This window comes from Hesperophylax consimilis, chromosome 11 (genome assembly GCF_061612785.1).
Source record: "Hesperophylax consimilis isolate HC1 chromosome 11, BYU_Hcon_1.0, whole genome shotgun sequence".
NCBI lineage: Eukaryota > Metazoa > Arthropoda > Insecta > Trichoptera > Limnephilidae > Hesperophylax > Hesperophylax consimilis.
The window spans coordinates 18,113,544-18,131,308 of NC_142846.1; the positions used below are offsets into that span (position 1 = coordinate 18,113,544).

At 32.5% G+C, this 17,765-nt stretch overlaps 1 protein-coding gene across 1 annotated transcript in view; it reads left to right on the forward strand.

The window, feature by feature from the left end:
* LOC149419880 (uncharacterized) overlaps nt 1-17,765 on the forward strand; it is an 88,126-nt gene that overhangs the window by 38,150 nt on the left and 32,211 nt on the right. The window contains exons 7-9 of the mRNA XM_089637562.1: nt 3,322-3,373; nt 13,322-13,448; nt 14,114-14,222. Coding sequence (XP_089493688.1) covers nt 3,322-3,373; nt 13,322-13,448; nt 14,114-14,222 — 288 coding nt within the window. The remainder of the gene's footprint in view (nt 1-3,321; nt 3,374-13,321; nt 13,449-14,113; nt 14,223-17,765) is intronic.

Sequence of the window (17,765 nt, forward strand, 5' to 3'; positions counted from 1 at the left end):
CAGTAATAATGTCCAACGTTAAATAACTCTTACTTTATTGTAAAAAGGTGGTTAAAGGTAAAGAGATTAATTAAATTAAATAAAATTGATTTCTTAAAAAATCAGAATACGGGATAAAACGCTTAAACGCATAAAAATGGCATAAAATGGTAAAAATGATAAAATACTTTAAAATTGTAGAAAAACAAATATGATAGAGTAAAGCAATAAGCATTTAAATACACTTTAAAGCATTAAAATGGTTAAAGGGATAAAATAATGTAAAAATTCAGAAACCAAAATATGATGATATGAATTAAATACGCTTAAAAGCATAAAAATGGTTAATAATGGTAAAAAGGATAAAATACTGTTAAAATGCAGAAACTCAAATATGATAGAGAAACGCAACTAGCACTAAATACGCTTAAAAGCATAAAAATGGTTAATAATGGTAAAAAGGACAAAATACTGTAAAAATGCAGAAACACAAATATGATGGAGAATCGCAACTACCGTAAAATATCATAAAACATGGTAAAAAATACAGTCTTTTAGTTAGTATACCATGTTTTCTCAATTTTGCTGTGCTTTCTCTTGTTTAAGCAAATTAAACACAATTCATCCCTTGTTTTACCGTGTTTGATCAATTTTTCAATTTTTTGTTTGACATTCACAATGAATTCCAATATTTTACGTTTTAACCACGTTTCGTTTTGTTTTACCATATTATATCACTATTTACTTTGTTTTAGCGTGTTTTACCAATTTTTACATTGATTTACATTATTTTATGATTTTTTTCCATGTATTACGGTGTTTCATACAAAACTCATAAAAACATGGTTTAATATTATGAATATATATTGTCTTTAATTGTATAACAATTGTTTTAGCGAGTATTAACGTGTATTGATGTTTTCGCGTCTCAACTTACTTATTGCATTTTTACTGCATTTTAAACAGGCATTTTACGTCTTTGTCCACACAACTGCATTGTACCACTTTTACGCTTACACATTTCACGGTTTTTACGTGTTAACCTAGTTTTAAGGTATGATTTTCTAAATCTTACATTTTTTGCCATATACTGCTATTTATTAAATCATTGACAGCATTTAGCTTTTTATTAAATTTTTAAACGAGGTAAACCTGGTCTATAAGGGCCTGCAGGTATATTTCACTGATTTTAAACAGATTTAAATTTTTCCGATTTTTTTCATTGCTTTACATATCTTATTGATTTTTTCAATGTTTTACCAAGTATAACCCAATAAGGAGGTAAAACACATAAAAACATGGTTGAATAGGACGATACGTGGCAAAATGTCATAAAAAGAGGTGATGTTTCGAAAATTAACCATATTTCACCAATTAACGTGGTAAATTCATAAAAACATGAGTCAATATAAAAAAACGTGGTAAGATATTAAAAAACGTCACAACACGTGGAAAACGTGGCAAACCATGGCAAAATGACATAAAAGAAGTTAAAACATCGTAAAATAATTTTTTTTCCCATTGTATCATTTTTACCGTGTTTTACATTATTTAACCACATTTTATCTTTTTTACCGTATTTTACATTATTTGAACACATTTTATCATTCTTTACGGAAGTTTACGATTTTCGACGTCCTACTGGACATATAAAATTTCCGATCGGACAGTATTTTCCATCTTCGAGAATTTTAACTGTGCTATGCCAACTTTTGCCATTCATTAAACTTTTAACCGCATTTTCGACTAAACAGCCATATTTAACCTTTTTTAAATTGTTATCTTGGTTAGCCTGGTTTTAAGGGCCTTTAGGCATATTTTACTAATTTTTGGCGAGATTTTCCAATTTTTCTTATGTTATAAGTATATTTTTAATTGTTTTCCATATTTCACTATGTTTCAACATATTTCACCAAATAACGAAGAAAAATACATAAAAACATGGTAAAATATGATCAAACGCGGTAAGATACTAAAAGACACGATATATTACGCCGTAAACGTTTCAAAACGTGGAAAATGTGATAAACCGAGGTGATGTTTTGAATTTATCACCACATTTCACCAAATAACGTGTTAAAAATCATAAAAACATGGTTCAATATGATGAAACGTGGTGAGATACTAAAAAACGTCACAACACGTGATAAATGTGGTTAAACGAGAGTAAATGTGATAAAACGAGGTAAAACATCATAAAATATCATTTAAAACGTAATTAAATTTATGGTGGTAGATGGTGAAACAATTCTTACATGGATAAAAGCTTGAAAATTTGATAATTCGTTGAAAATCATTAAAAGATGTAGGAAGTATGGTAAAACATAATCCAAAAGGTACACAACATGCTAAAACACTATAAATTCATGTAAAATATGTTAAAATATTCTAAAACACGGAAAATGAACTTGAAAATTCCAAAACTAAATTGGTAAACATGCTTAATGTGACAGAAGATGGTAAAACCTAGAAAATATGATAACATTATGTTAAGAGATGACAAGTTGCTTAAATATATAGAGTGGGAGACGACAAAACACAGTTAAACCTTGAAAAACATGGTAAAACACTATAAAATTGAGTAAACACGGTCAACGTAGTTACACACCGTAAATTATGAACATAAAAGATTGCATTTTTTTAATGAATTAAATACCGGAAACTGAATAGATATCCTTGACATGCGTTGTCCCATAAAAAAACGTCGTAGAAGTTGACGTAGTTAAACTTAGTAAAACGTGGATATTAATGTAGGTGAAGAACTGTAAAAATGTATAAATACTTAATTTTATCGTCTATAGGTTCCCCCAAGCGGTTAAAAATTAGTTAATCACAATAAAACTTATTTTCATTCCAGGATGTCAGGAGGTTAGTGCGATTCCACACGTCCCATAAAGATATACATGTTTTTGTAGAAAAATTAGATACAAAAAAATAGCAATGAAGTACAACTATGTAGGGCGTGGTCTTGAGTATCGGATGAGAGTATGTACATGACAAACCGTATAACATTTTCCTGATGGGATTGCCATCGGGATAGTTTGTTTATATATATGGTAGGTATATTCCTAGCTTTCAATTTCTCCCATAATGTTTTATGACAGACCCTGTCGAAGGCATCACTTAGTTCTAAGAAGTACTCTCATAGGAAATTGTTTTGTTTGCATCGCTAATAAATGTATATGCGCCATTTGTCAGTCTTTCAATATCGATACAACTGTACTTATTTTCGGTGTCGAAATGCTAAAGTTCTTTCCCAAATATGGGTTGAGCCTTAAAATCTCCCATTAAAATGATTTCAGAGTGTGTGTTATATTGAATGATCGTGTTTATTTTGAAAAGGTAGTTGGTGAAGTCGGTAAGGTTGTCCGCATGACATACCGGCATGTAGACAGTCAGTATGCTTATCGTCCCTCCGTTGGTAGTTGACTGAATACCAGCGATATTCTTACTTCTGCAGCTCGTATTAAAGTACTGCGACTCCTCCGTAGGGTCGGACCCGTAGTGGTCCGTTTGTTCAATCTACAGCAGAGGTACCCCACCCCTGGATGTTCGGATAATTGGATAGATTCGATGTTTCGTTTTGTAATAACCACGTTTCTTGCAAAAGTATTACATCGTAGGTATCGCACATATCTATAATGAAGTTGATGTTTCTTTTATAACTTAAAACATTACCAGTCTGCAAAATTCTTTGTTCGTGTAGGTTTTGAAATCTTTCTTTGGTATAGTTAACTTGAAAGATCCAAATTGGGTGGGATTTCGTTGTATTATTTTTTCTACTTGGATTTTACTTCCTTCTATTTTACTATTGATAAAGTTTGGAATATTATCCTCAGTTACGCAACTGTCGAACCTCGAAACAAAGAGCGATGTTTTTAATTCTTAGAAATATTTTGACAAGCAAATTATAATATTTTCACCTTGATTATGTCAATGGCAGTGCTTAAACAAAACCTACTTTGGTAAACAGGCTACAAAAATATGTCGTATTTTGTTATTCGGCGGTACATCCTCACTGCATATTCCTACGGGGAAAGAGAATTTTTGATTGAAAAAATATTTGTCTAGTAAATTTCCACTCAAGACGCCTGCAAATGTAAGTTTATCGACTTTTGTCATAGCAGTAAACCCTCTCTCCTTCCCTTTCGGGGACACATGGTTACATAATATGTAAACGTATGTAGCGTATATCTCTCAACATCGTGAATCAATCGTCAAGCTATTTCCCGATTGCGCCCATGCTACCTAACCGTGGAGCTACTTTCCGCCTACTCCTAACATTATAAAACACATTGCAAGGCATAGTCAACTTCGTGGTAGGAAGAAAATGTTTGGCAATCTTAAAAGACAGTCTAGACTATCTTACACGATACGTTTTACAATGTCTTTCAATGTGTCTTTATGTTTCCTACTACCTTTCGATGTGTATTTACTATGTTTTGCAAGGTCTTATCACGTAGTACGATGATTTATCGTCTGTCGCCATAAACTTGACTTTAATTTATGGTTTTTAATTGTATTTAACAATATTTCACTGTGTTTCTCAAGTTTTAATTATGTTATTCGATGTTTTATCGTCTTTTTACTACGTTTAACTGATTTAAGAGCCGTTTTACCACATTTTTCTATGTTTTTCATGGTTTTATCATATTTTACGATGTTTTACGATTTTTAATGATGGTTTACCATATTTCACAATGCTTTTCAAAGATCAATCATGTTTTACCATATATTTTACTGGTTTTTGTGATATTTTCCACATTTTTTGTTTTTTAAGGTCATTTTCATCATGTAAAACGTCTTCCGTCATATATTAGACTAGTTTTTACGGTTTTTAATGATTTTTTTACAATATTTGACAATGTTTTTAAAGGTTTAGCATGCTGTTTGCTCTTTTAGAGACTTCTGCCATACATTTGACTACATTAAACGGTTTTTAATGATATTGTACCATATTTTACGACCATTAATTAATTAATCGGAATATTTTTACGGTATTCTATCATTTTGATGAGTTGATTGCGGACAAGGCCTTTTTTGCAATAATTTAATCAGATTTTCAAGGTTTTACCATATTTCACCGTCTTCCACTATTTATTTGTATGTTTTACCACATTTTACCGTCTTCCACCCAACATTTGTATGTCTTACCACATTTTACTGTCTTCCACCATACATTTGTATGTTTTACCACATTTTACCATCCTCCACCATATATTTGTATGATTTACCAAATTTCACCGTCTTCCACCACAAATTTGTATGTTTTACCACATTTTACCGTCTTCAACTCTACATTTGTATGTCTTACCACATTTTACGGTCTTACACCATACATCTGTATGTTTTACCACATTTTACGTTTCTCCACCATATATTTGTATGATTTACCAAATTTCACCGTCTTCCACCATATATTTGTATGTTTTACCACATTTTACCGTCTTCCACCATAAATTTGTATGTTTTAACACATTTTACCGTCTTCCACCATACATTTGTATGTTTTACCAAATTTCACCGTCTTCTACCTATATTTGTATGTTTTACCGAATTTCACCGTCATCCACCATATATTTTTATGTTTTTGTAACATTTTACCGTCTTCCACCATACATTTGCATGTTTTCCACAATCCACCGTCTTTCACCAAACATTTGTATGTTTTCCCACATTTAACCGTCTTCCACCATTAATTTGTATGTCTTACATCAATTTACCATCTTCCACTATACATGTGATTGTTTTTAGACATTTTACCGTCTTCCACCATACATTTGTGTGTTTAACGATATTTACCGTCTTCCACCAAACATTTGTATGTTTTACAACATTTTACCGTCTTCCACCATACATTTGTATGTTTTACCACATTTTACCGTCTTCTACCATTTATTTGTTTGTTTAACCACATTTTACCGTCTTCCACCATACATTTGAATGTTTTACCACATTTTACCGTCTTCCACCATAATTTTCTCTGTTTTACCTATTTTATCCAATTTTAGAATTTTTACCGTGTTTTGAATTATTTTGGCACAATTTATCATTCTTCACAGTGTTTTTATTTTTATTTTTGACCTTTTTTCTCTATTTCTTACGGTTTTTAATGATGGTTTACCATATTTCACAATGTTTTTAGAGGTTCAATCATGTTTTACCGTATACTTTAGTGGTTTTTAGTTATATTTTCCAAATTTGAGTTTTTCAAGGTCATTTTCAGAAAGTTTTCATCTTCCATCATATATTTGACTAGTTTTTACGGTTTTCAATGATTTTTTACAATATTTGACTATGTTTTTAAAGGTTTAGCATGCTGTTTGCTGTTTAAGAGTCTTCTACCATACATTTGACTACATTAAACGGTTTTGTATGATATTGTACCATAAAAAAAACTTATACTTATAAGCCGATATAAACTCAAAAAAATGATAGCTAGAAATGTCCTAACGGACACTAGAAATGTCCGATCGGATACAAGAAATGTCCGATGGGACACTAGAAATGTCCGATGGGATATTGAAATGTCCGATCGGACACTAGAAATGTCCTATCGGACATAGAAATGTCCTATCAGACACTAGAAATGTCCTATCGGACACTAGAAATGTCCGATGGGACATTTAAATGTCCGATCGGACACCAGATATGTCCTATCGGACAAGGAAATGTCCTATCGGACACTAGAAATGTCCGATCAGACACAAGAAAGTCCGATGGGACACTACAAATGTCCGATGGGACATTGAAATGTCCGATCGGACACAAAAAATGTCCGATAGGACACAAGAAATGTCAGATGGGACACTAGAAGTGTCCGATGGGACATTGAAATGTCCGATGGGACATTGAAATGTCCGATGGGACATTTAAATGTCCTATCGTACACTAGAAATGTCCGATCGGACACTAAAAATGTCCTTTCGGACATCCGAAATGTTCGATCAGACAGTATTTTACGTTTTTGAGTATTTGAAGTACAGTGTACAACATTTTTTTTAAATTTATTTTTTTTAGACCATTTTTTTCCATATTTCACCGTCTGTTTCCGTCCGTCACCACAAGTTTCTGTGTTTTACCTTCTTTTACCCCATTTTAGCATTTTTACTCTGTTAAACAATATTTTGGCACGTGTTTTCATTCTTCACAAGGTTTAACTATGTGAAACCTATTTTCACTATTTTTACCGTATTTTTCCGTAAAACATTCAAATATATGGTTGAGCACGTTAAAATGTGGTCAAACATTCAAATGTATGGTAGAAGACGGTTAAATGTGGTAAAACATGCAAATGTATGGTAGAAGACGGTAAATTGTATTAAAACTTTCGAATGTATGGTGGAAGACGGTAAAATGTGGTAAAACATACAAATGTATGGTAGAAGACGGTAAAATGTGGTAAAACATACAAATGTTTGGTGGAAGACGGTAAAATGTGACAAACATACAAATGTATGGTAGAAGACGGTAAAATGTGGTAAAACATACAAATGTATGGAGGAAGACGGTAAAATGTGGTAAGACATACAAATGTAGGGTGGAAGACGGTAAAATTTGGTAAAACATACAAATGTATGGTAGAAGACAGTAAATTGTATTAAAACATTCAAATGTATGGTGGAAGACGGTAAAATGAGGTAAAACATACAAATGTATGGTAGAAGACGGTAAAATGTGGTAAAACATACAAATGTTTGGTGGAAGACGGTAAAATGTGACAAACATACAAATGTATGGTAGAAGACGGTAAAATGTGGTAAAACATACAAATGTATGGAGGAAGACGTTAAAATGTGGTAAGACATACAAATGTAGGGTGGAAGACGGTAAAATTTGGTAAAACATACAAATGTATGGTGGAAGACGGTAAAATGTGGTAAGACATACAAACGTAGGGTGGAAGACGGTAAAATGTGGTAAAACATACAAATATGTGGTGGAAGACGGTGAAATTTGGTAAATCATACAAATATATGGTGGAAGACGGTAAAATGTGGTAAGACATACAAATGTAGGGTGGAAGACGGTAAAATGTGTTAAAACATACAAATATATGGTGGAAGACGGTTAAATATGGTAAAACATACAAATGTATGGTGGAAGACGGTAAAATGTGTTAAAACATACAAATATATGGTGGAAGACGGTTAAATATGGTAAAACATACAAATATATGGTGGAAGACGGTTAATAATGGTAAATCCTTGAAAATCTGATTAAATTATGGTAAAAAAGGCCTCGTCCGCAATCGACTCATCAAAATGATAGAATACAGTAAAAATATTCCGATTAATTAATTCATGGTCTTAAAATATGGTACAATATCATTTTAAACCATTTCATGTAGTCAAATGTATGGCATAAGACTCTAAAACAGCAAACAGCATACTGAACCTCTAAAAACATAGTCAAATATTGTAAAAAATCATTAAAAACCTTAAAAAATAGTCAAATATATGACGGAAGACGTTTAACATGATGAAAATGACCTTGAAAAACTAAAATTTGGAAAATATCACTAAAAACCAGTAAAGTATATGATAAAACATGATTGATCCTTGAAAAGCATTGTGAAATATGCTAAACCATCATTAAAAACCGTTAAACATCGTAAAATATGATAAAACCATGAAAAACATAGAAAAATATGGAAAAACATCTCTTTAATCAGTTAAACGTAGTAAAAAGACGGTAAAACATCATATAACATAATTAAGACTTTAGAAACACAGTAAAATATGGTCAAATACCATTTGAAACCAGAAAAATTTGTCAAATATATGGCGACAGACGGTAAATTATCGTATTATGTGATAACACTTGAAAAACATAGTAAAAACACATCGCAAAGTAGTAGGAAACATAAAGACATATTGAAAGACATTGTAAAACGTTTCGTGTAAGATAGCCTATAGACCGTCTTTTAGGATTGCCAAACATTTTCTTCCCACCACGAAGTTGACTATGCCTTGCAATGTGTTTTCTAATGTTAGGATTATGCGGAAGGTAGCTCCACGGTTAGGTAGCACGGGCGCCATCGGGAAATAGCTTGACGATTGATTCACGATGTTGAGAGATATACGCTAGAGTTGTGTTTTCATCCAGTGCTCTGTGTTTGACGGCTTGCTGACGGCGTGGCGTACAGATACGTTTTATTTTTTGTTACCTTTTCTTATTCATTATTTTTGTTTGTTTTATTGGTTTACGACGCAGTTGCTGGTATTATTTCTATCATTTATTATTTCTTAAATAATAAGTATTGTTTGTTTTTTTTTTATTATAAATTTAATTTAGACCATCCGAACATCCTCAAAATTCGCAGAACTTCTCTTGGTGAATAATCATACCCCACTTAACAACAAGGGTCCTAAACCATTGCATATAGAAAAAAAGGGCATTAGATTAAATTTACTTGAACAATTAGAAATCAATAAACGAACGAATGACCCAAATTTAACACTAATTAATAAAGTACGGAAAATAATTTACTCACCACTTCTCAGTATTTTCACAAAACCCAAGCAGTATAATGCACCCAAATAATTCATAGCAATTAAGTCATTAGTAAATAATTAAGAACTCATTACCATTTACTGAGGGGAAAATATAGATTGGTTTAACCAACAATAGATCATGTCATCGGTTTAACCAGTAATAAATCAATGTTTGCACCTTCAAAATTTACATTTGAAATAGTATAAATACGTCGTCTCAATGTGGACTAACCACAGTTTGAAAATTGCCTTGTAAGCCGAAACAGCTGTCACAATAATAAAAAACTAAAACACTTGCAGAACTTAATAATAATATTATCAAATTTAATCTAAATTAAATTTATAATAAAAAAAAATTAAATGGAGTTCTACGAATTAAACACAAAAACAATAAATAACTATTGTTTGATTTTTTTTTGTAATTTGTTGAAATGGCGGAGGACAAAAATCGACCTCCGGACCCTGAGTCCATTTCTTATATTGTAGACGACTACGATTCTGATGATATTCAGACTTCTGTAACCATTCCTCCCGAAAACGACGACCACCGCTTTGCCTTAATGTACCTCCTAAAATTAAATCTCTTTCACAATCAAACGAAGCCCCAATTTCTCATGGAAGTTATAATGATACCATTCCTCGAGAAGCAAAAGCTATTGAGCTTATGTATTCTATTTCATCTTCAGCTCCATTTACTGTCAATGTCCAAAGGACTGAACAGGGGAAAATAATTCATCCCCTGGATTTTGGTAAATTTATTTTTAGCTCAAAACTCAATAACCTTGGTATTATAAATGGATCAATAAAACCGGAAGGTCGATACAAACTATCCATAGAATTACTTTTAATTTAACCAGAATAGGCAGAGTAAGAGGAATCCCAACCGATCTATCAGAAACAGTAATAGTAGACGCTCTTAATGACTCTCAATTAACTCCAAAAGTTTTAAAAGCACGTCGTTTGAATTTCAAGGATACTTCCACCGGCACCACTATATAGAAACCTTTTTATTTATTATAACGCTCTTACCGTTGAAATATACAGATTCCCGACTATCCAATGTTTCAACTGTTGCCGTTTTGGAAATTAAACCTATTTGTCGTTCCCCTCCTTATTGTTTCCATTGCGGAGAGGATCATCCCTTTAAACAGTGTCAAAATACAAGGAATAACCCTATTTGTATTAATTGTAAGGGCAACCAAACTGCTGTTAGTGTGGCCTGTCCAGAGTTATCTAGACAGAGAAATATCAAACAGACAATGGCTGCAGACAACATTTCCTACTTTCAGGCCTCTCAATTATTCCCTCCCACAAAAAAATCTATTGCAGAGATAACGACTAACGCTTCTCTTTTTCATTTTTCTTCCCCTAAATCCCTTCTTTCACCTTCCCACAAAGAAACAATTTTCAAACCGATAAAATCTAATCCAAAATTTATTCCTTCTTTCGATAAAAAACTACATAATGATCTTTTACTTAACCCGAAGGGGAATAATAAATCCCAGGCTCCCAATGGGACTGCCTTAAAAAACTTTTCCACTTCCGATATCTTCCCTAAGGTCATGATTGAAAATTCTTTTTTTATTCAAACTTTAATTACCCTATTAATTACGATCCTTTCAAATAACAATAAAGTACCGTCCAGAGCTGCCGAATATATGAAATCTTTACTCTCTAGCCTTCCCGATGTATCCGCAACTGAGCAAAATACTTCAATGGAATAGTAGAAGTCTATTCGCAAATTGATCTTGTACAGTTACTTGATGAACATAATATTTCAGTTGCTGCCATCTCCGAAACCTGGTTAAAACCCTCATACCAATTTAAAATTCCTGGATATCACTGTCTAAGACATGATAGACTGGATGGCAAAGGTGGCACTGCTTTTATTATACATAATTCTATCCCTTTTAAACAAATTATTTTCCACACTCTCTCCAATAATTTTCAGAAAGTAGAAGCTGTTGTATCTGATATTACATAACTATTAATATATATCCCTCCCTTTACAATTTTTGTTGAAAACGAATGGTCAACATTTATATCCTAGATTCGTCCCCCGTAAATGATACTTGGGGACTTCAATGCTCATTCTCCTTCTTGGGGCAGTGAGTTAACAAACCGTTCTGGCCATAATCTATTAGATTTTATGGATACATATTATTTATGTATTCTTAATGACGGATCTCCAACTCGTTTTACTGCCCCTCAACATCGGAAAAGTGGAGTCGATTTATCTTTTTGCTCATCTTCGGTGATTCCCATATGTTCTCGGAATATTCTTAAAAATCCCCTTTCCAGTGACCATTTTCCTATAATAATTACCTTCCACCATCTATCTTCCACGCATTCCTTTTCGATAAACAATAGTTTTAAATTTACAACGAAAGACGCGAATTGGAGAAATTTTTCTTCAGAATTAGACTCCATTGTTCAAGCATCTAAGTCTTCCCTTGTCAACACTAGTTTACAATGTGAATTATTTCCTAACATGATAGTAAAAGCTGCAGAATTAACACTTAAAAAACGTAATGTTAACATTAAGATAAAACAAACCACCCCACTGTGGGATGAAGAATGCACTAGTGTCGTTAAATCCAGAAGAGAAGCATTTTCCATTTTCCGTAAATGTATGTCTTTCGAAAATTACCTTTCTGTGAAACGCGTCCAGGCAGAAGCGAAACGCGTTTTGAAAAACAAAAAGCGGTCTGGATGAATGAATCTCCCCAGTCATCCGTTTGGTCCTATTTAAAAAAATTCGGTTCGTCATATACCTTAGGCATTTGGTTTGACACGAAACTTAACTTTATCAAGCATATTGAAATAATTACCAATAAAGCTTTGAAAATGCTGGGATTTATTTTAAGGGTATCTAGTGATTTCAAAAATGTAAATACTGTAAAAACATTATAAATTTCACTCCTTGTTGAATATAATATAATATAATATAATATACAGTTGAGTTTCTCTGTAAGGAAAGAAGAGGTTTATTGTGTTAATCTCATAAGATTTACATAAAGAAAAGCATTCAGTAACAAAACATTACCTGTAAGGAAAGAAACGACATTTAATGTTATTAATTGTTATGTCAATTCCTTAATCACAATCACGATAGCAATTACAAATTATTGAAATTATTCCCATCAATCTGCCTTGTCACAACCCATAGATTACATTTACTATGTCTTAAACCATAGATTACGAAATATCGAGTCGACTGTGTAGGTACTGTGGCGCACATCCAGCTAGTGACAGTCCACGACACACACTGCCACAATGACAAGACAAGCTCGGCATTGCCTTGAATTAAAGAAAATTATATTTTTCTTTACATATATATTTATGCTCTCTATGGTATGTTTGGGATCGCACCAACCTCCCCACAGTCCGGAATAAATATAATTATTATATAAGTGTAAAATTATTTAAGGTCTGAAACCAACAAGGCAGTTATGACAATTATTATTATAAAGGAAACCAACCCGACGAAGGCTCGCTGCTAAGACGCGCTAGTATAGCATACTGCCATCAGAACAGTGGGAAAGTTGATGTGGGCTAATTTAATTAAAATAAAATAATAAAAAATTAAATGTGTGATAAAAAAGTATGAGTGCAATGCTTATTAAGCTGGGGACTCGCTTCCAGATAAAATTATAGTTGTTAATTTATTTGTGGATTTATCTGCGGACGCATTTAAAGAGAAAACCATTCTTGAGTTTGAAGTACAGTTTTAAAATTCTTATTGCTGACTAGGTGTTTTCGGAACCAATCTCATAAGCTGAAATGTCAGACATTGAAAGTATTGTCTCTCTTCAGTTTACATAATGTCTGTTGTTTGATTCTAGATGGAAAGACATCAGATTGGACGACGGTGTTGAACATGAATGTGATAGCGCTGAGCATCGCTACTCGGGAGGCCCTGAAGAGCATGAGGACTCGAGGAGATGATGGTCAGATAATCAATATCAACAGGTTCAACTTTCGACTTATTATCATACTCATCAATAAAAATAATTCACAATGTTAAAAGATTAAGGAAGAAATGATGAAGCATACTTCACTTTGAAGCAAGAGGTTCTGTATCAGATTCAGATTTAAAGATTGCCAGCAGTGCATTCCAGTTTTAAAATGTACTTAGTATTTCATATAGGTGTAGCACATTGATTAGTTGGGGTACCGCAATTCATTTACTCCACTAAGACACATTTCTAAAATAATTGAATAAATAATAGTGCTTCGTCAACGTTCGCAAAAACATCTCGAGAATAAAAGACACGCATTCATCACTGAAAATCTCGGTTATTTTTCAGGTGACAAATCAAATAAGCAATAAATGTTGAATGAAACATACGTGTACACATTGAATTATTTGGCGGGTTTAGAATAAACCGACGCGACGTAGCGCAATGGTAGAGAATCTGACCGACAATCAGAAAGCTGCGGGTTCAATTCCCGTCAGCGGCATTTATTTTTTCAATTTATACAATACGGGTGTTTCAGGCTTGTCATCCTTTGTGCTATGCATAAAAAATTATTTATAAACATTAAAATATTTGAAAAAAGATTAATTTGTACTTATTGTTCAGAAATTATTGTAAGGAACATATGAATAAATACATGTTATGTGTGTGTTTCAGCATTGTGGGCCACCAGATCCCTCGCCACCAGGGCTTTAACGCCGGTATCTACTCCCCCAGCAAGTACGCAGTCACCGCCCTCACGGAGACTGTGTCCCACGAGCTCTCTGTGAGAAAAAATTGCATTAGATTAGAAAGGGCAAATCGGAAGTAGACCCTCAACCTGCTATAACACCTACTTCAACGGCATCCTCTGTTAATAAAAACACATCCTCAAAATTCGCAGAACATCTCTTGGTGAATAATCATACCCCACTTAACAACAAGGGTCCTAAACCATTGCATATAGAAAAAAAATTGCATTACATTAGACTCTTTCGATGTGTTTTTACTATGTTTTGCAAGGTCTTATCACGTAGTACGATGATTTATCGTCTGTCACCATAAACTTGACTTTAATTTATGGTTTTTAATTGTATTTAACAATATTTCACTGTGTTTCTCAAGTTTTAATTATGTTATTTGATGTTTTATCGTCTTTTTACTACGTTTAACTGATTTAAGAGACGTTTTACCACATTTTTCTATGTTTTTCATGGTTTTATCATATTTTACGATGTTTTACGATTTTTAATGATGGTTTACCATATTTCACAATGCTTTTCAAAGATCAATCATGTTTTACCATATATTTTACTGGTTTTTGTGATATTTTCCACATTTTTTGTTTTTTAAGGTCATTTTCATCATGTAAAACGTCTTCCGTCATATATTAGACTAGTTTTTACGGTTTTTAATGATTTTTTACAATATTTGACAATGTTTTTAAAGGTTTAGCATGCTGTTTGCTCTTTTAGAGACTTCTGCCATACATTTGACTACATTAAACGGTTTTTAATGATATTGTACCATATTTTACGAGCATAAATTAATTAATCGGAATATTTTTACGGTATTCTATCATTTTGATGAGTTGATTGCGGATGAGGCCTTTTTAGCCATAATTTAATCAGATTTTCAAGGTTTTACCATATTTCACTGTCTTCCACCATATATTTGTATGTTTTACCACACTTTACCGTCTTCCACCATACATTTGTATGTTTTACCACATTTTACTGTCTTCCACCACATATTTGTATGTTTTACCACATTTTATTGTCTTCCACCCAACATTTGTATGTTTTACCATATTTTACGGTCTCCCACCATACATTTGTATGTTTTACCACATTTTACTGCCTTCCACCACATATTTATATGCTTTACCACATTTTATTGTCTTCCACCCAACATTTGTATGTTTTACCATATTTTACGGTCTCCCACCATACATTTGTATGTTTTACCACATTTTATTGTCTTCCACCACATATTTGTATGTTTTACCACATTTTACCGTCTTCCACCCAACATTTGTATGTTTTACCATATTTTACTCTCTTCCAGCATACATTTGTAAGTTTTACTACATTTTACTGTCTTCCACCACATATTTGTATGTTTTACCACATTTTACCGTCTTCCACCACATATTTGTATGTTTTACCACATTTTTCCGTCTTCTAGCATACATTTGTATGTTTTACCCTATTTTATCCCATTTTAGAATTTTTACCGTGTTTAAGATTATTTTAGCACATGTTTTCATTCTTCACAGTATTTTTCTACGCTGGACCTGTTTCATTTTTTTATACCGTATTTCCCATGTTAAATAATGATTCATCACATCATCAATTGATTAAATGTCATTTATGAACCTTCGCTATGTTTTTCCACCATTTACTGTTTTTAAAGATATATATTAGTATCTTACTATGTTAAACCATATTTGCATGTGTTTTACAACGTTGGTAAATTATGGTTTAAAATGACAAAAACAAGACGAAAAATGAGGAACAGGTTAACCATTAGACGTTTGGGAAAATTTTATAAAGAAAACTAAGAAAAATGGTAGAAAAAGAGTAAATACGCTTAAACATGGAAAAACACGACCAGTATTGTGAAAAATTGTCAAATGTGGTTAAAGATGACAAAGCATGGCAAAAAATTAGGAATTTGTTGATAAACGGTACGCTGTCTAAAAGACTGCCAAACATAGTATACATGGTAAAATGTGTTTAAAGCTAGAACACTCACAATACAAGTTAAAACAAGTAAAACATGTGAAAAAATGGTAAAATTCGTTGAAACCTAGCGAAAACATGGTTAAATAATTTAATAAAGGTAAGATTAGCAAAAAATGACGAAATTCAGTAGGAAAAATTGAAAAATGTTAAAATTTGTAAAACTTGGTGATATTTTCTTGAGCACAGCTAAATTAACATATTAAAAGCATCGAAAATAGGTTTTCATGCAAGAGAAACCCAATATCGGCGAAATGTTCACAATAATGAAAGTTCGTGAACAGACTCAATCAAAGTACACAGTGAAAAAAAAAATTCAGTAAAAGTGCTGAAAAATACGTAAAAATGGTAAACGGTAAGTTTAAATTGGTAAAAAATCGCAAAGAACAATCCAGAAAATTGGCGAAAAACGGATAATAGTGTCAAAAAATGTCAAAGATGAGATTTTTCAAAAAATGAACGGAATAGATATAGAATAGGAAGTAGAACGGGAAAACTTACAAACTATATACAATGAAGAAAAAACAAATGGATAATAGACTAAACAATTTCACACATCGGAAAAGTGCAAAAGACGATTTATCGCATGAAATTCAGTTAAATATCGTTGAAGGCCAAAAAAACATAAAATAGAAAACATGTTTTAAGTTGGCGAAATATATTTTTTTAATATATTTTATAAAATACAGTATAATTATTTATATTTACAAAATAACAATATATTTCAAATTATAATTGAACATGTTTACCTTCACGAGAGTCTATAATACTCGTATGTTAAGGGGATAGGAAATGTATAAGATTCAGTAAAACAGTATATCCAAGATTTTCCACAATTTACACCATTTTAAACTATATTTTATTAATTATAGGCCATTAAGAATGTTTTTCCTCTTTTTTACTATATTTTGTGTCCACATCGAATATTTCTTTTAAAAGATTTATGTTCATTTGGAAATAAATTAAATTAATTTACATTATACTGTGTCCGATCGGACAAAACTGTGTCCGATCGGACAAATAATTGTCCGATCAGACGATTTTTTGTCCAATCGGACAATACTTTGTCCGATCGGACAAGTCTGTGTCCGATTGGACAAGTCTGTGTCCATCAGAATTGGACAATAATTTATCCGATCGGACACAGACTTGTCCGATCGGACACAGCCTTGTCCGATCGGACACAGACCTGTCCGATCGGACAAAGAATTGTCCGATCGGACAATTATTTGTCCGATCGGACACAGTTTTGTCCGATCGGACAAAGTATTGTCCGATCGGACACAGACTTGTCCGATCGGACAATTATTTGTCCGATCGGACACAGTTTTGTCCGATCGGACACAGTATTGTCTGATCGGACAAAGTATTGTCCGATGGGAATAACTTTATCCAATTGGACAACACTTTAGACAACTGCTACGTCGGATGTTTTTGTTAGGACATTTCTGTCCATCTGTCAATACAATAATTTGTAGAATTACAATTCTTTTGATAAATTCAAAATTTTCTCCACAATTTTTCAAAGGGATGCGTCAATGCATACGTTCAACAATAAACATACTAACGCGTAGTAATGAGAAATT